Source organism: Podarcis vaucheri (genome assembly GCF_965113315.1).
Source record: "Podarcis vaucheri genome assembly, chromosome: 2".
NCBI lineage: Eukaryota > Metazoa > Chordata > Lepidosauria > Squamata > Lacertidae > Podarcis > Podarcis vaucheri.
The window spans coordinates 30,711,238-30,731,207 of record NC_138760.1 but is presented as its reverse complement, the minus strand read 5'-3'; the positions used below and the strand labels follow the sequence as shown (position 1 = coordinate 30,731,207).

Below are 19,970 nucleotides of genomic sequence, written 5' to 3'. Positions count from 1 at the left end.
TTTTGTTTGTTGTGGCTACCATTGCACCAGTGTTGTTACAGATTGGTTTGGCTTGTGCCATCCAGTGGTGAAAGATATTTAGCAGTGCCTCATTTTTTCAGTGGCACCAGATAAAATTGGCACCCGCTGATCAAGCCCATCCCCTTCTTTTTTTGTATTTTTCACTGCAGCGGGGTGGGGGCAGGGAGAAGGAATGTCGCCCTGAACACAGTCGTAAAGATTTCTTGAGGATGTGTCTACAAGACTGAGCAAACATATTGTTCGCCAAAGAACCCACAGGCACACTCAGGGCCTTGGATTCCGCCACTAGCAGCCTGCAGGGCTAGGATACAATTTCTCTCTTTGTCAAGGGTGAAGAGTGTTTGGTAAACTTATCTTGGTGTTTTCACTGGGAAAAGCCCTGTGAGACAAGTGCTTTCCCCCTCCTTTTCTTTCCTGAATGAATACATTGTGTTGAACTCAACCACATACCCAGCCTTTTTCCTGCTGGAGACTTCCTCCCCATATGCCTCTTTCTTCCTTCTGCTCCCAGGCACTTCTAAATATAAATGCATAATATTTTACACATGAAATCTAGGACAGTTCCTTCTTGGTTTGGGGCAATTTACTTCGCACTATCCCTTATCAAAAGATATGAGCCACCATGTGGACACTCTTGAGTGGGTCCTATCCTTGAAGTGTGTTTCAAAATGGCGGTTAATACAGAATCCAGGAGCAGGGCCAAATTAAAGTACGGTTACATATTTCAAAAAACCTTGAGTTGTTGAGGTTTTCTTTGGGGGGGTGGCAGCGAAATTGTTGATCTTCGTTCCAGAGGTCCGTTTTTAACCTGAAACTGTTCTTAACCTGAGGTACCACTTTAGCTAATGGGGCCTCCTGCTGCTGCCACACCACTACCGCATGATATCTGTTCCCATCCTGAGGTAAAGTTCTTAACCCAAGGTACTACTTCTGGGTTAGCGGAGTCTGTAGCCCGAAGTGTTTGTAACCCGAGGTGTTTGTAACCCAAGGTACCACTGTATTGCATCATTGCAATGCATTGGCTGGTTTTGACCTGTGAAGCTCACTCGGCGATCTTTGACCCGTCTCCTTCTCCTAGCCTTGTCCTGGGCTTCTTCCTTTTAGATGTTAACAGGAGGCCTTCTGCTTGAAAAGCAGTGTTTTAATTTCTTTGTTTATTGGTTGTTTTCCCACCCTGCTCTTCTTCCAACCAGGGAACAGGGTGGCTGACAGCATAAATTAAATAATACAAAGGAATACCACAAAGTCACAGAAAAACACTTTCATAGAGATTAGCAGTGGAAGCTATCTATAGTGCCACCCACTAAAAACCAGTGTCATCTGTAATACATATAGTCTGGACAAATGAAATGGCTTTCACTTTTGCTTGAATGTTTCTATGGGGGAACGATGACAACACAGGATGCCCCCAGGGAGAGAGTTCCATAAGTGTGGTGCTGCCACTGAAAATTCCCAATAATAAGACAAGGGATGGGTATGTGTACCCTTCTCGTGTGGCATATTGACTGCCTAGCATCCTCCTGCAGTCAGGGTATTAGGATTCACAGTGAAGAGCACTTCAGAAAGGGTGTGGGGTATTAACTGCATTTGTTCTCCACTCGCTATACAGAACTGCCCTCCTGTATTATATATGCTTGCATGGCATTATTGCATAGGTAGGCAAACTAAGGCCCAATCGCCTTCTAAATCTGGCTTGTGGACAGTCTGGAAATCAGTGTGGAGTAGAATGCGTCCTTTTATTTAAAATGCTTCTCTGGGTTATTTGTGGGGCATAGGAATTTGTTCATTTCCCCCCCCAAAAAAAATATAGTTCAGCCCCCCCCCCACAAGGTCTGAGGGACAGTGGACTGGCCCCCTGCTGAAAAAGTTTGCTGACCCCTGCCTTATTGTAAGCACAGTTAAAAGGTCCTTGAATTTCCTGAAGAGATTCTCTGCAGAGAACAGATACCTGAGCTCAGACACAGATATAAATGTTTCTACGCTGCTCATAAATGGCCTTACTTCCCCTTTAACAGCACAATTGGGGTGGTTTTTTTCCTGCTACCACCCTGTTAATCGGCATTCTATATGCAAGCTGGAGGGTAAGAATTGGCATCCATTGACTGGCAATAAGACCCAATTGATTCCTTCCCAGTGTGAGGGCTGGAATTGTGAGGTGGAGCCATTTTCTTCTAGCCAATTAAGCCTCCAAAACAATATATAGCTTGTGCTTTTCATTTTTTTGGTCCTCGCCAATGGCTGTTGGGGTTTGGGAAAGCTCAAAGACCACCAGAGATGCAGTGGAAAGTAGGCTCCTTTTTAAAAAGTAAAAATAGAAGAAAATGAAGACTACTTAACATTCACTTGTAGCTAAAAAGGCAAGAGGTTGATGCAAACCAAAAAAGTGTAAGTAGCAAGGAAGTAAAAGCCTCTGTTTGTTGTCCCTCAGAGACACAATGTAAAAATAATCACTGCTTACCATTGTGTTGGTATGTTAGATGTGAAATAAAAGGTTATCTAAACAGTCCTTCTAAATTCTTAGTGACTGTTCCCAATTTTTGTTTTCTCTAACAACAATAATAAATAAGGTATACAAGGCGTATTAAAGAAGCAGTTGAGCATCATGCTTTGCAGCTGCTCTACTAGGTGGTAATGAGAATAACACTCAGCATTTACAAAGAACTTTAAACTGTTCTAAACGCAGGATTTTGTTGCAAACCTCACAAGGGTCCTTTCTCAGACAGGTGCATATTTCCCCAATAATTCAGATGGTGAGCTGAGGCTGTAAGAAAAGGAGGGTGAGTTCATAGTGATCGGGCAAATTAAAAGCATGTTGGGGTGCTTTGTTAATTGGTGGAGTAGCATCTTATCGGCTGTGCTAGACCAGTACATGCTCTCTTACACGAGGCTCTTCCTTTGTAGCCACTTGTGGTTTCAGAATAAATTGTGGAACTGAAACCTATCTGTATGTCACCCGAAGAGTCAAAGCAAGTGGTTGTGAAGTTCATAGACAGGCAGAGCTCAAACACAAAATGGCAGCCTGTGGGCAGAGGAATAAAGGACAAAGTATGCAGAGAGGAGGCAGATATAGACAGGCAGGTAGGTCTGCAAAGAAAATGCCATAGCGCTTCCCCCAAGCACCAGTTGCAAGCCCTGAAGATTGTACAGTGGTACCTCAGGTTACAGACATTTCAGGTTACAGACGCTTCAGGTTACAGACTCCGCTAACCCAGAAATAGTACCTCGGGTTAAGAACTTTGCTTCAGGATGAGAACAGAAATCGCGCGGTGGCAGCAGCGGGAGGCCCCATTAGCTAAAGTGGTACCTCAAGTTAAGAACAGTTTCAGGTTAAGAACGGACCTACAGAACAAATTAAGTTCGTAACCTGAGGTACCACTGTATAGGACAGATTAACTTTTCCTTCCCCCGCCAACTGCAGGCTACATTCACCCTTGGCCAGCACTCCAGAGTTCAAATTCCAGCAGTGTGTGTGACCATGGGCATAGCCGGGGGGGGGGGGGAGTAGCTCCCCTCCCCAAATCAAGTAAAAAAATAAAAACATTTAACTAAAAGTAGAACCTGTAGAAAGATTTTGACAGGTTCTTCTGAGCACTGCCTGTCTCCTGAGAGCCAGAATCTAAACTCAATAGTTTTATTTCCCGTATCTTCCATCTCCAATTCATTTTCTTTGCCTGCTCTACGTGAGCGTTCACAAGAAATGGAAGGGAGGGGGGGGAGAAGAGAGCCTTTGCGTGCTAAGGCAGCTGTGTTTAACAGGTAGGGCAAGTATGGGGAAGTGCTCAAGGCTTACCGCAGGACTCCTTCCCACCTGCGAGCTCCGATCAAACACCTTGACAGGCAACCAGAGTGGGAAGCCATGATGTAATCGTAGGAACCCAAAACAATCGGCCCTTTCATGGCAAGGCGATAACAATCAAAACAGTATGTTAAGGGCCCTGCTATGCAGGAATACACATGCATATTATACACTGTGGGGAATTGAAAGCCGGAGTGAAAAGGGGCTTGTTAAGAATATGTAGCCTACTTTCATAATCGCTCTGTAAAATAATAGTCCCTTCAAAACAAGGCTTTAGGCTTATAGAAGGCTATCGGTGTCTTGACCTTGCAAATATGCAGAGATGCCAATTTCTTTGCTTTTTTATATTAAAAAAAAAGTTAATGAGAGAGTTCGAAGGTGATGCCACGCCAGTTCACAGGCATACTGTGTATAAGGTCCGTTGCATAAGTTTCCATTTAGGGCAGGATAATTTTAATAGGACAGAGGGGAAAGAAGACTTCATAGGTTGGGAGCAAGGTCTATGAGACTGCACCTTCCTGATAATACCTCACCATTGGGACTGTACAGCCACTTTGCTCCTTCCTGGTCATTTTTGCTCCTGCAACACACTGAGTTAACCTGAGGTTTGGCTTGTTGCCAAAACCCAGGTTCCTGGTTAAGCTCTCTTTTCACTAACCACAAGCTATCACCAAGAACAAACATACTGTTGCAATGTAACTGACTATGTGCCGTTGCACGTCAGCCGTTGAATTCTGAAAAATAAAATCAGTTGTCAGATATATATCATTAAGTGTTGAATGTAGATAGCCATTATTCAAAGAATATAATGGCATTAAGAAAATACTTGGAAATGACTCAGCGTCAAAATTTGCAAAGGAAAGTTGAAGGCAATCTTGAGGACCAAATTTATTTGAGCACCCAGTCTGTGATGTCATAGTAGTTGCAGTTGTGATGTACCCTGTTCCTGCTCCTGGAATAATTACAAAATGGCCCCATCTGTCTGAATGTTACTTGCTGATTCCTGGTTCTGTTTCTGTTCTGTTCTGTTATATTTTCACAGTCTGCTTCTGTTTCTTGATATTTGTTCTGTTTGCCTCCATAATTCACAATTTAACAATCTGGCTTTTCAAGGCGATGTTCACTGCCCTGGAAGGGTGAGCAAGGCCTTTGCCCAGTTCTTCGCAGTCCCACCATACAGATTCTACTCTTGAATACTCCAGTGCTTCTCACATCATAGCATTGGGCTGTATGGGGAGGCAACTGAAGCACTCCTGCTGAGCTCTGCCACCTGCCTTGGTAGTGTACATTTCCTAACGACACCAAGAGTTTCTTCATAAGGCATCTTTTCTTTTCCAGAGCACAGTGAAGTTTTATTGGGGTTATAATCTTTCCCAGTAAACTTGGGAGAAACCACGAACAGATGGGTCTCATATAGAGGAGCAATCACGTCAAATTTCTTCTCCAGAAATTGTAACAAGAGAGATACTTTCTTTACTGTAATGCCCACCCATCACATAAAATACCCTTTACACCTTTGAACTGGAGGAGTCATTCTTAGGACTTGCAAGTTGCCTGTTTTGCCTATTACATTTCCTAAAAAGCATTAGCTAATTAGATCTGACCACAGTCTGGCTACTTCTACCACAGTTCCTTGCACAAAGGGTGGGCAGAATCAAATCCCAACCTGCGGCAGGAACCCACAGTCACTTGGTTGGTGTTAAGAACCGTTATGTATCAGTGTTGGAATTGTGTAAAACACTGTCATCTGGCTTCCCTGTGTGCAATGCAAAGCAAATAAGCTTCCTGAAAGTTTTGATAGTCATCAGGGCTCCACTTCCACCCCTCTCCTTGAGGGATCTTAAAGGGAATGTTGATGTAAAAATCTGTGATTTCACCTCATTAAGCTCTTCCCGCTACCCTGGATTCAAACAAAACTGTTTGTTGTGTGTATTTGCTTAGTGAAGGAGACTGAGTTTATGAATGAGACAAGACATTCTGTTCTTGTTTGTGACCCTTCATCTCCTGGGGCGGGGGAGAAGTTCTGTGGAAGGCCCATGCCATGGTTGTTTGAGTGTGACCTGAGGTTGGCTAGCGTGGAAACTGAGAGCAGAGGTACAGTATTTGAGACTTGTAGACCCCAAAAGAGAATGTTCAAGTTTACTGAATGCTGGGGTGCAAGGGGTGGTATCCAGTTGGCGTTCTTTTCTGATTGAAGGAAGTTTTTGGTGATTTCCTCTCCCCTTGGAGCAAGTGGGGGGGCACTTCCAGAGGAGAAGGGGTTGCCTTCTCTTTCTCTGACAGACGTCTCCTGTCCATAGAAAGACATCAACCAGATGCCACTCAAGGAGAAATCTTTTTTTTAAATATAGTATTAAGCACAAACCTTTGTTGATAGCTCAGTCGGTAGAGCATGAGACTCAAGGTCATGGGTTTGAGCCCCATATCGGGCAAAAGATTCCTGCATTGCATGGGGTTGGACTAGATCAGGGGTCCCCAAACTAAGGCCTGCAGGCCAGATAAGGCCTAAGGGACTCGTTTATCCGGCCCGCGGTAATGCCCACTGCTGCCGCCCACTCTTACTGGCGCTGCGCTGCACGACTGCCCACTTCCGGGTCAGAGGAGCACCGGAAATAGCTTGTGCGCATGCGCAAGTGCTATTTGCAGTGCACATCCGGGTCGGACGAGGCCCATGCACATGTGCACAAGCTATTTTTGGTGCTCCTCTGACCCGGAAGAGCACCGGAAATTGTGTGTGCGCACACGTATGGGCATGCGCTCCCCCGCCCTCTGGCCTGCCGCTCGATTGGCGCTGGAGACACCGGCCCGAGGTGCGGTAAGTTTGCTGACCCTTGGACTAGATGATCCTCGTGGTCCCTTCCAACTCCATGATTCAGTGATTTATTATCTTTACAGAGGGATTCAGTTGTACCCAAATCGCTGTGTTGTAAACCTGTAAGGTTTTAATCCCATGTACACTTACTTGGGAGTAAGTCCCACTGAACTCAGTAGGATTTACTTCTGGGCAGACATGCCCAGAATTGCGCTGTTAATTGCACTCTCAAAATCTCAAGAATGATCATGCAATTGTGCACTTTCACTTCCCGTGGCTTTGAAAGCATGCCACGGAAAATAAGAACAGGCGTAATAGTCCAGGTTCCACACATAGTGTTAAGATTCCTAAGGGGTATCTGTGTTCTAGATTTTCTGCAATTGCTTTTCTTTTCCTCTTTCTCCAGTCTGCACCTGACCACCCACCCTTTCCCTACAAAGCAAAGAAACAACAACAGAAACACTTCACCTAATTGCCTTTAAGGCAGGCGAAGTAGAGCAAGGTCAGAATAGGTTTTGGCTCCTTGTGGGGGGAAGGCTCAGTGGCAATTTTGTGGTTTCTTTTTGCACAGACCCCTCCATTCACACTTTCCTCTCCCACCCATTAATTTGCTGTGGTAATAGCTGCTTTGTGCTAAGGAGAAGCAAGGGGGGGCTGCCAGAGGGGGGGGAGGAAGCGTGTAGACAGCAGCTCTACTGTTTTCTGGAAGAGATGTTTTCCCCATACTCTTCCCCCCACCCCACTCCTCTCTCTCTCTCTCTCTCCCTCTCCTCCTTCTTCCCTTTATTGAAATAAGTCTGTCATGGGTAAGGAAATTCGCAGCAGCGCCTTCTCTATTCTCAACCGTCTTCTTCTTCTTCTTCTTCTTGTTGTTGTTGTTGTGTGTGTGTGTGTGTGTGTGTGTGTGTATATATATATATATATATATATATATATGCTTTCGTAGATTTTCACGGGTACAGGAATGCAGGTTTTGGTGTCTTCGGGTGTCTTCCCGTGTAAGAGTCGGGGTGTCTGTGCGACGTTTCGACGAGGTCTCACTCGTCATCTTCAGGCTGGTGCTTTCGGCTTCTTGTTACTGAAAGAAGAAGCCGAAAGCACCAGCCTGAAGATGACGAGTGAGACCTCGTCAAAACGTCGCACAGACACCCCGACTCTTACACGGGAAGACACCCGAAGACACCAAAACCTGCGCATATATATATATATATATATATATATATATATATATATGTTTAAACAACTCTGAGCAGTTTTTTCTTCTTCTTCCCCACCACCAAGGCTGGTCTTCTTATTTTGCTAAGAGGAAACAAGTGTTTAATGTATCAGAAAAAAAGATATTTCTTGCAGCTGCTGAGGTTTCTCAGGAGCTGAGAATGAAGCCAGTCTTTGTGCGGCGATTTGAGCCTCCTTTTTAAGGGTGAGGACCTGGGGGACAGAATGAGGCCCTGCTTTCTCGACTCTGTGTTTCAAGGGGAAATGCACTCCGTGTTTAGGTGGGCGCTGAGCAACCTTTGCTGGAAAGGTGGGAAAATCTTGTCCCAGCCCTACTTGGATTTGTTTGGCTTCACAGCAGTGGCTCCAAAGCTTTGCTGCAAGTGCCCCCATTTGAGCTAGGTGCTGTAAAAGTAAAGGTAAAGGGACCCCTGACAGTTAAGTCCAGTCGTGGACGACTCTGGGGTTGCGGCGCTCATCTTCCTTTACTGGCCGAGGGAGCCGGCGTTTGTCCGCAGACAGTTTTTCCAGGTCATGTGGCCAGCATGACTAAGCCGCTTCTGGCGAAACCAGAGCAGTGCACAGAAACACCGCTTACCTTCCCATCAGAGTGGTACCTATTTATCTACCTGCGCTGGTGTGCTTTCAAACTGCTAGGTTGGCAGGAGCTGGGACCGAGCAATGGGAGCTCACCCCGTTGCGGGGATTTGAACTGCCGACCTTCCGATCGGCAAGCCCAAAAGGCTCAGTGGTTTAGACCACAGTGCCACCTGTGTCCCAACCACTACTATTCAGCCAAGAGTTGGGGTGAACCCCAACTTCTGAAACTGTCTGCTTAGCTACAGTTTTTAAAAGGCTACCGGGAGGAGGGCCATGATTTGGCTAAAACTGGGAGCAAGTCAAGGTGTGGTGAGGCTTCTGAACTTCAAGAACGGTCACTCTTTTCTTTCTCCCGTAATTCATGCACCACCAAGCAGAACATTTCCATTTGCCCAATACTGAGCTGCCGGTTCTCGGCTGAGAATGCAGAACTCTTGCTTGTGTTGCTTTTCTTCCTCACTTTAATGTGAGGGGCCGTTTCCCTTCCAGTGTGCAAGGCTGCATTTCAGTGAAGTGAATGGGAAAAGACACATGTGCGCAGGTTGCGTGTCTGTGGAGCTCCTACACACAAGGAAGCACTGGTGTGGTGATTTAGTGCTCAGAGAATCATAGAATTGTAGAGTTGGAAGAGACCCCCAGGGGTCATCTAGTCCAGCAGCTTGCATTGCAAGGAATCTCAGCTAAAGCATCCATGACAGATGGCCACCCAACCTCTGCTTAGAAACCTCCAAGGAAGGAGAGTCCACAACCTCCCGAGGGAAACCGTTCCACTGTCGTACAGCTCTTACAGTCAGAAAGTTTTTCCTGATGTTTAGTTGGAATCTCCTATCTTGTAACTTGAAGTCATATTACGCAATGGTAGGATGAAGGGTTTTTTAAAAAAAAAATTAAAAATGTACACTGGTACCTCGGGTTACAGACGCTTCAGGTTACAGACTCCGCTAACCCAGAAATAGTACGTTGGGTTAAGAACTTTGCTTCAGGATGAGAACAGAAATTGCGCGGTGGCAGTGGAAGGCCCCATTAGCTAAAGTGGTGCTTCAGGTTAAGAACAGTTTCAGGTTAAGAACTGAATGAATTAAGTTCTTAACCCGAGGTACAACTGTAGCCCCATTATGCTGAACTTTGAAATCCCGCAGCATCATTGATTCAAACTGCATTCATTTTGAGAGTTGCAGCTGCCAGGGTTGTGCTATACGTTGGGCGATTGGAATGGGATTGCAGGTGAAATTTTAGGTTTTATACCACAAGTGCGTAGGTGGCAGAGGAAGAAGGGTTACTACAGGGCATGGCTGGGACTTGTTGGCAGAGCTTTGGAGGCAACATAAAGGTTTGTGCTGCTTTTGTCCGGACTGTGCCCTCTGGTGTTGTTAATCCTTCATGTTTGTGAGCAGTAAATTCTGTCATCAAACAGAGAAATGCAATAAGGGAAGCTTTTGTTTCCTTTTCAATTCCATTTTGGGAGAAGCTCACATGAGAGAATGAATCCCTCATTTTCAAGTTTGTGCAGATGTAGATCCTGCAGATAGTCTAATATACACCGGGTGAGTCCTGAGTTTTGAAACCAACACCTCAGCAGCACCCATGCCAAGAATTTTATGTAACCTTCAGTCTCTCTGCCTCCCATGCCTTGTATGTTGAGATGGACTGAAACTCAAGTTTGCAAACCACAGTTCATTCATCCTTCCATTCATAAGAACAATCAAGCTGATTCATTCAACTGTTTTTGTATCCTTTTAGTATTTAGCCACCCCATGACCATTTATGGGAAACTAAGAGCCTTATCAGTCAACTGGGTGGAGCAGAAGTCCTTCCTTCCTTGTATTTTCAAATACAGACATTTTCTTTCTATAGACTTCAGTACATACATACAACGCATGCATAGTTTAGCTCAAAATGGTTTAGAATTACTTAGAAAATCCTCAGAAAGAGCTTTAGCTGCTTTGCCAGGTACCAGATAGTATTGTGCTGCAATACTACAATATTGTAAGAAAGTGCGTGTATTGGTGGCACTCAGATGACTGGGCAGGCCACCTCAACTCCCCAGATTCCTGTCCTCTCTAGTTGTAACCCTTCATGTTCATATGCTGCTACCAGTGACCATTGGGGACCAGTCTTGGCTGCCATTTTTTCTTAGTACATAGTGTGCTTGCACACATGCATGGTATTGTAAGCAAACATGGCAGTCAAGGCAAATAATCCTAGTGAACACTAGAAGCAGCAAGAAAAGCACAGGATGGGGAAAGGACAATGCATCTTACAGTAGTCTTTGCCAGATGTTTTTGACTACAGCTCTCATCTATCCCGGCATTATGACCATGATGAGTTTTCATCCCAGGAATCAGGCAGGCACCAAGTTGCCGAAAGCTGCTTTACAGTGTATAAATTGCTTTGAAATTCGCTGTTCATTTATCCTCCCGATAACTCTGCTACCTACATTAAACTAAAATATTGTTGACTTGCCCAAGCCCACCCAGCGAGCTCGTGGTTTAACAGAAATTTCAATCTCGATTTCTCACTTTAAAACTCAATATTGTACCTCCCTAACCACATTTCCCTGTGTCTGCCTCTGCAGGTAAAATCTACCCGCTGTTTAAATGCAAGACAGGAACTCTGTGACCTTTGTTTCTATTTTAAGGACAATAAAATGTCGGTGTGGTTTGACACTCCCTTAGCACAATTGTGTTCCCTCTCAACCAGCTATTGAGGGCTGAATAGATGGAGTGTTAGACATTCACATCTGTTTAACACCAAGGACCTGTATTTTTTTCTCTTAAGAATTGAGCACCTCATCAGTATTGACAAAACTAGACAGCATATTGGCAGTGCAAAGCAGATGATTCGCTGCCCCAACCAAGCAACAGGGTTCCTATTTGAACCAGACAGTAAATTGGCCCTCATTTTATATGTCTGAGTAATCGGCATACTTGGCCTCTTAAAACCCTCACCAGGTAAACAAATGCTTTATCTTCAGTTGTCAAAGACACTTTAATATGTTCCAATTTCAACCAACTTATAGCTGAGCCTTCAATTGTGAAACTTCCCATGCTTGTTGTGCAGTCCATGCTTTTGGGTAGCGCTGTGGGTTAAACCACAGAGCCTAGGACTTGCCAATCAGAAGGTCAGCGGTTCGGATCCCCATGACGGGGTGAGCTCCCGTTGCTAGGTCCCTGCTCCTGCCAACCTAGCAGTTTGAAAGCATGTCCAAGTGCAAGTAGATAAATAGGTACCGCTTCGGCGGTAAGGTAAACAGCGTTTCCATGCTCTGCTCTGGTTTGCCAGAAGCGGCTTAGTCATGCTGGGCACATGACCCAGAAGTTGTACGCCGGCTCCCTCGGCCAATAAAGCGAGATGAGCGCCGCAACCCCAGAGTCATCCACGACTGGACCTAATGGTCAGGGGTCCCTTTACCTTTACACCCTGCTTTAGACCACAGATAATACTGAAACATCAGTGAAGCACTCTTTTGTTTTTTGGGATCAGTGCTGTCCAGAAATGCAAACTATCTTGGACTTTAAAAAATGGCTGTTCACCATCAGGTGGAATGCACACCCCCAAACACCCAACTTGAACAGTGATGTTGTGGAAATAATAACTTTGCCACTAACACAAGATGCTGGTGGGAATGGAGGAAGCTGGAGCTTGACTCCCAGGCTCCAAATTGCCATTGCTTGAACTGTATGTAGCATGTCCTCCACCTAGTGACATGAATGATGTGAGGCATCCATGCATCACTATTCAGCACTGGCCAAAACAGGGAAGTTACCGTATTTTTCGCTCTGTAAGATGCACTTTTTCCCTCCTAAAAAGTAAGGGGAAATGTGTGTGCATCTTATGGAGCAAATGCAGGTTGCGCAGCTATCCCAGAAGCCAGAACAGCGAGAGGGATCGCTGTGCAGCACTCTCTCTCGCTGTTCTAGCTTCTGGCTTAGCCACGCGCAGCCTCTTCAGGGCAGCGAGGAGCCTTCATCCCACTGCCCTGAAGAGGCTGTGCAGCTATGCCAGAAGCCCGAAGAGCAAGAGGGATCGTTGTGCACCGATCCCTCTTGCTCTTCTTGCTTCAGGGATAGCCATGCAAAGCCTCTTGAGCACAGTGGGATTGCTCCTGCCTCTTTGCTCAAGAGGCTTTGCATTGCTTTCTTGTTTCTTGTTTTCCTCCTCTAAAAACTAGGTGCGTCTTATGGAGTGAAAAATACAGTATGTGTCAGGCAAGGAATGCCCAGAGTGAGGAGTTGTCAAAAGTGCATTTACAAGTTAGGAAAATGCATGTCTTATCAGCCCTGCGTCTCTCAGCTGCTCCTAGGTATGCACCCAATGAGGCAGTTGCCACAACAAATAGGCCATGCCCCCAACCTCAGCTTATGTATCTCCCACAAGCAGGCACAGACTCCACCTGTGTGTAACTTGCTTCTGCTCCTCCTCCTCCAATCCTCACTTGGTCCTGGGAGGCAATGGATCAGGAGAGGTGGGGGCAGGAGGAGGAGGCATGGAAGTTCTTGACTTTCCACCAACCTGACCTATCGCTCCATCCTCCTGCACCTGTTCTTCGCTCTCCAATCCTGCAGTTTCTCCTGCCTCTGCCTCCCATCTCCTGGCTGTTACAGGATCCCTCAGATCACTGTTTCCTTCTTCCAAGTCAGTCTCCAGTCCTGCTAGGGTCTGGTATAATGACATTTGTTTCTGCAGCAATTAGAATTAAAACCACAGAGGAGAGTGTCTCAGTGCAAGAGAGATCTACATATAATATGTTCTTTAGAAATCTTTTCTGTAACAAGCAACCTATATGGAATAACCTTTGCCTCTTCTCTGGCAAGCAGTTGGGAAGTGGGGAATGTAAGGTATGGTGCTCCCGGTTCTTTTAGGACTATAAGGAACTGTAAAGGGCATGGACCTGGGTCACAGCTGGTTTTTCCATTTCCCAATGGGGGAATCAGCTGTTATATGTGTATTTTCTTCAGTTTGCCTTCACACAATCTGAAATCTCAGTAGCACCTATCAACCCCCCATTTGATATCTGCTACCTGGTCCCACTGTCCCATCTAAAGACTCACAGCAGACACAAATACAAATGTCTACAGTGCCTGCCAATTCCCCACCCCCACCCCAAATCATTTACCATCTAGCCTGATTAAGAGCTCTGGTGAACTCGAAAGCTTGCATGTTATGTTGCGACATTTTGTTGGGCCTAATAAAGATAAAAGGTAAAGGATAATAAAAATACTGCACTAATAATGGATTTTGGTTTGAATGAGTTGGCTTTTCTCATGGGGCAGCCATGGGAACTTTTGCTTTTTGAAGGAGCTCAGTGTTCCTAGTTGCTCCTGCATAATTCAAGACCTGGGTCTTCATGAACATGTGTTCCTCCAAGCCTCTGTTCATGTCTATTCCAGAGTTCAGAGTAGTGCTTGATTTTGTTCTTTGCATCAGCTCAGAATGCACTTTGAAGGAGGGAGAGTTGGTTGATGGGAAAGTGTCAGCATCTTAGCATCTTCTTCGATTTGGGAAATCTGTAATCAGGGTGAGAGGCTCTAGCTTAGCATACTCCCTGATGTGTAAGCTTCCCACATGAAAAGAGATGTATGCTGTTAAACTGTGGCATCTCATGCTCAATGCCAACTCACAGTCCTTTCTATGACACATTTTTGCCCTGTGCCTGCAACCCCCCTTTCAGCTCAGGATGTGTAGAAGTTACCAAAGCCTTTAAAATACTACTATTATGACTACTGGGACGTGGGTGGTGCTGTGGGTTAAACCACAGAGCCTAGGGCTTGCCAATCAGAAGGTCAGTGGTTTGAAGGTAATAATTTGCTGATATCTTTATTGTAAAGAATGCAGGGTGAGGGAGACGTGGGGAAGTCCGGTTAGTGATGAAAAAATGTATTTGAAAGATGGATCTCTTTTTCTTTCTTCTTTATTTTTCTTTCTGTTATTTCTTATTTTATATCTGACTTTGTAATTATACCTGGAAAGCAATAAAAATATTTTTAAAAAAAACCCACGACAGGGTGAGCTCCCATTGCTCGGTCCCTGCTCCTGCCAACCTAGCAGTTCGAAAGCACGTCAAAGTGCAAGTAGATAGATAGGTACTGCTCCAGCAGGAAGGTAAACGGCGTTTCCGTGTGCTGCCCTGGTTCTCCAGAAGTGGCTTAATCGTGCTAGCCACATGACCCGGAAGCTGTACGCCGGCTCCCTTGGCCAATAAAGCGAGATGAGCGCCGCAACCCCAGAGTTGCCCGCAACTGGACCTAACAGGGGTCCCTTTACCTTTACCTTTATTATGACTACTACAAACAAGCAAACAAACAAACAAACAAACAAACAAACAGAAGCAGGCTGAAATAATAATGTGTAAAGCAATGCCCCTCCCCTACATTTTTGTGTGTGTGTGTTGTTTTTTTTAAAAAAAACCTTTCTGCCTCTGGTGTCTGTTTCAGCAATTTGGAGTTCCGCATAGACAGCTATTTTAAACTTGCTATCTGCCTCCTTTTGACAAGTCTTTCCCCCCACCCACCTCTGTTCCTCCCTGCCTCCCAGGGGCATTGTTAAGTTGAGCAACTTATGTAGAACACTTTGAAGATGAGAATCCTGAGTTGGATGCCAAGCATTAGCATGATTGCCTTAGGCCCCAAGGGCTGAAAATACTGACATTAAAGAGACATGTTTAATAACAAGGAATATTTCGCCAACAAAAGGACTATCTCAGCCTAATGTCTTTTATTTGCTCCACCCATGCACAGCCAGCATTTCTGTTATATAATACCTATGATCTATTTCGTTTTATTCGCACAGGAATTTAGCCATTGGGATTGGAATCCAGAACTTTCCAGAAGGACTAGCTGTCAGCCTTCCCTTGCGTGGAGCTGGGTTTTCGACGTGGAGAGCATTCTGGTAAGGTTCAAAAGCTGTTTCTCACGTTTCCTTTGTATTTCCTGATGCAACTCTGGAACTGGAAATGTGTTCAAGTGGCCCTGATTCACACTTTCTCTCGCACACTGGGAGAGGATGCTGCTATTTATGTCAGTGGTTCTCAATCCTTTTCCTAACTGGGCCTACCTACTCTATGGTTGCTAAAGGTCCTCCTATCTAATCCAACTATCAGAAATGCAAATCTCTTTACTCCTTGCCATGTAGGTCTCATCTGGACTACACAGTTAAAGCAGTATTATACGACTTTAAACTACCATAGCTTCAACCAAAGAATCCTGGGAACTGTAGTTTGTTAAGGGTGCTGAAGGTTGTTAGGAGACCCACTTGAAATTCCCCTCACACAGCTACACTTCCCAGAGTTCACTGGGAACAGGAATTGATTAGTAAACCATTATAAGAATTGGCCAAAGCAAGGCAAAGTGACCTTGGGAGGAGGATAGACAAAGGTTGGAATTGATGTCTGAATGGGAGACCAAACAGGGGCACCATTTGGGCTCTGCTTCTGGGAGAGGTGCTGTTTGAGTTCCACCTCTGGCAGTAAAAAGCTAAAGGTAAAGGATCCCTGGATGGTTAAGTCCAGTCAAAGGGGTTGCAGCACTCATCTCGCTTTCAGGCCAAGGGAGCCGGCGTTTGTCCAAAGACGGCTTTCCGGGTCATGTGGCCAGTATGACTAAACCGCTTCTGGCACAACGGAACACCATGACAGAAACCAGAGCACACAGAAACGCCGTTTACCTTTCTGCCACAGCAGTACTTATTTATCTACTTGCACTGGTGTGCTTTTGAACTGCTAGGTTGGCAGAAGCTGGGACAGAGCAACGGGAGCTCACTCAGTAGCGGGGATTCGAACCACAGACCTTCTGATTAGCAAGCCCAAGAGGCTCAGTGGTTTAGACCACAGTAGAATGTCTTGGGGTAGCCCTGAAAGGAAAACTGATAGCACTACACTGAAAACATGTAGCAACTCCCCCCCCCCAAAACCCCCCAAAAGATAAAGTCATACCTCGGGTTAAATGTGCTTCAGGTTGAGCGTTTTCAGGTTATGCTCCGCGGTGACCCGGAAGTAACGGAGTGCATTACTTCCGGGTTTCGCCGCTTGCGCATGCACAGAAGCTCAAAATGACGTCATGCGCGGAAGCAGGGAATTGCGACCCACGCATACACAAACGCAGGTTGCGTTTGCTTCAGGATGCAAACGGGGCTCCGGAACGGATCCTGTTCGCCTCCAGAGGTACCACTGTATTGCAAATTGCAATCCCAATAAGACTTTTCTAACTTCTCTGTTTTCGTCCCAAAACAAAACTTGACTATCAGACTAAAAAAACAGAAGTATATTTTTTATTTATTTTTATTTTTTGGAGGGAATTGATTGACAAAAGATCTTGACTGCAAAAGGTCCCTGTGGAGTAGAGAAAGGCATGGGGAGGAGAAATTCACTGTTATAGCCAGATGTTCTCTTTTGTCTGTAGCCATTTGACACCTTTCAGATTAAAGGAGGGGAATTGTCTTCTGCAGTGTTTGCTCCTGAATGGTTTCAGAGGAGATGATGATGATGATGATGATGATTGGCAATAATTATCCCTGTTGTCCTGGCCTCAAATGGGAAGTTGTCAAGGAGAAGGGGAAGAACTGATTTGTGTTGACTTCGCAAACTGTGGCAGCTTGAAAGGGACAAACAACACAATGCACAGGACAGGACAGAACAGCATCCTGCCTTATCTAGTGACATGTTGTTTGGGCTGTTTTACAGGTATGGGCAATTAAGCGGCATGGTGGAACCACTAGCTGGCATCTTTGGGGCCTTTGCCATAGTGTTAGCAGAGCCTCTTCTGCCCTACGCCTTGGCCTTTGCTGCTGGGGCAATGGTATATGTGGTGATGGACGACATCATCCCAGAGGCACAGATCAGGTGAGCAACTCCTTATTCAGCCACATCCATTCTGTTTCTTTCATGCTGTTTTTAACACCAAATGTCTCTCAGGTAGAGAAGCCTCTGCAAACCAAATCAAGGGGAGATTAAAACCAAAGCATGACTGTGAGGTCCACTGTAGCTTTGTTTCAGGTTAACAGTTCTGTAGAGAAGAAAAGATTGGAAAACCCACTTCAGGCAGCAACAGCAGCAACGCCACCTAAATTAAGCTCCTCTCAGTCAGCTTTTGAGGAAAAGATTTTGGTTCCCAGGACATCAGACTTTCACAACCTCCTGAAACTACTCAGACCAATGTCGTAGAATCCAATCTTAAGAGTTGCAGACTCCTTGTCATGAAACCCTGCAAGTCAAAAGCACCTCATCTTCATCCCAATTCTCCCCATCTAGAAGGGAATTGTTGGTGTGTTAGCTGTCACTGTTTTCAGTATCTTCTGCCTACACAAGCACTTCCCCTCATCGGTCAGTATCCCTCAAATCATGACCATCCCAACTGAACAGCATAAAACAGGGCATTAAATGCACTGTTTGCTTCTCCAAAGGGGGAAGAAGAAACATTTTTGTGTCAGATAAGGAAACAAACAAAAAAAACACAACAACAGCAAATACCATTAAGAATGCAGACCTTAACTTCTCTTCCCCTACTTCCCCTCTCTTTGCAGTGGCAATGGGAAGCTGGCTTCCTGGACATCGATCTTAGGATTTGTGGTCATGATGTCCCTGGATGTTGGACTTGGATAACAGGCGACGCCAACTTTCCCCATCTTTGACCTTCAGAATATGTCATTCTGGACAAAATGCACAGCAGAAGCTGGAATGGGAACAATGCATTTTTACGTAATAATAATACTGATCTGGGTTAATGTTGATTTGACTTAAATTATACAGACTTAAAATTTGCCATAATGTTAATGTGGATGGTTCTGGAAAACGCGGGAAAGTCATTCTTGTGGCTTTCCCCCCTCCTGCCACTCCATTACTCCTTTTCCAGCGGGGTTGTTGGTATGAAGTCAGGTCTAATCTGTGGTGATTGTCTTTGCTGTGTCTTCACAAATCTTGTTGTGTGGTATAAACTGAGTGGTGTAAGGCAACATCAAAGAGCTGAAATGGCCTACAAGAGTGACCTACGAGAGAAGTCCATACAGTGCTTTGTTTTTAGCTGTGGAAATATTCGGCTTCACTGCTTGTCGAAATGGATAGATCGTTTCTTTTAATCAATAATGGGACCTTAGGGGCTGTGTTTAGAGGTGGGGAGCAAGAGCTTTCCTATCCGCATATGGTGTTGGAGGTTTACCTGGAGAGCAAGGGAAGATTGCAAAGTGTTTGTGGCAAATCTTAAGTGAAGGCTGCACTTCTTCTGTCAAGTGTCTGGGCTTCTATAGTGCTGTTCCCGTAGGTGCACTCATTTCCTAATATCCCTTGTCTGGTAGGAAATAATCACCCTCCAGTTTTAGGGTTATGGAGGGTTACTACTTCTGGACTTACTACTTTAGGGTTTCTGGAGGTTGAGCCTCTGTGAATCGTTAATCTAAGCTCTTAACTCAGTTGACATGCCAATATGGCGTTTTCTACCATCTCAAGCAAGCAGAGTTCAGCAGTGAAGGCGGATCTGAGCCTCTGAGTGTCAACACTAGGAGGCCTATTGCAGTAGCACGTAATTCCACCCCCCACTCCCTCACCTGCGTTTTCTAATATCTTTATTTGCTATGATAGCAAGAGGGCTTTCTTGGGGAATTGCTCCCACCCGCTTCCTTGTGATGAATGCAAGAGAGTAGAGTGGGGCAGAGTAAACTGATGGGGTTAGTTGACGACTTGTGTTCATCCAGAAAATCAGTACCAATTCATTGGCAGATCAGCTATAAGGGTTGAGATCCCCGAGTAAAAAGACACGCCCATTGTGCTCTATGGCGGAAAGAGAAGTAAGAGAGCTTGCATTGGTACATCATATACTTTTGACAGCTAAGGGCTTCTTGCTTTTTGTCTCTTGCATTTGTGCTTGCAGGTTAAACCTCAAGAATTGTGTGTGTGTGTGTGTCACTGGAACCTGTCTTCCTATATGTCACTTCATGGCTCTGCAAAAGAGGCCTCTGGGTAACCAGTGCCACACACACATCCCCACCATGGCTTTTCTCCCAGTTCACAAAGCAGGATTTACTTTGGTTGTTTTATAATACCTATTTTCTCTGGGGGGGGACAGAGGGTAAGGTGTATGTGTGTGCCGGAGGCTTCCCAGGGGTCATGTGGTTACCGTCAGAAAGTTGGTGCTCTTGGACTAAATTAATTGAAAGCCCATGGGCTTGTTTCTTCAGTGTGTGTGGTTTTGTTTGTATGCACAAAGACCAGTACATAACGATGATTAGTAATTGATCTGACTTTTTAACTGTGGTGAGTCTGAATAAAAGAGGAGATTTTAAAAATTGTGTTTGAGTCATTGGACTAATTTCTTTCTCCTGCCACCTCTCTCCCATTTTTTTTTATTTTTTATTGTTCGTTCTAACCCGCTTGTCCATAAGTACAACTATTCGGGCTCAACATAGTTGAGTTTGCTTCATCGGATCCTTGGTCCGTTCACACTGTTGCTTCTGGTAACCATTCAAAGCCCCTTGCTGTACTGCAATAATAATGAGCCAATGTCTGGTTAGACAGTGCGCCTTCCTTCCTCAATTGATGGT

At 45.2% G+C, this 19,970-nt stretch overlaps 1 protein-coding gene across 3 annotated transcripts in view; it reads left to right on the top strand.

Moving 5' to 3' along the window:
• The window catches only part of SLC39A11 (solute carrier family 39 member 11), a 281,340-nt gene extending 261,622 nt beyond the window's left edge, over nt 1-19,718 (top strand). For all 3 annotated transcript variants that reach the window (XM_082212761.1, XM_082212760.1, XM_082212759.1), the window contains 3 exons: nt 15,234-15,332; nt 17,122-17,280; nt 17,961-19,718. In XM_082212761.1, the coding sequence (XP_082068887.1) occupies nt 15,234-15,332; nt 17,122-17,280; nt 17,961-18,039 (337 nt within the window). In that variant the 3' untranslated portion in view covers nt 18,040-19,718. The remainder of the gene's footprint in view (nt 1-15,233; nt 15,333-17,121; nt 17,281-17,960) is intronic.
• Nucleotides 19,719-19,970: the final 252 nt, after the last annotated feature.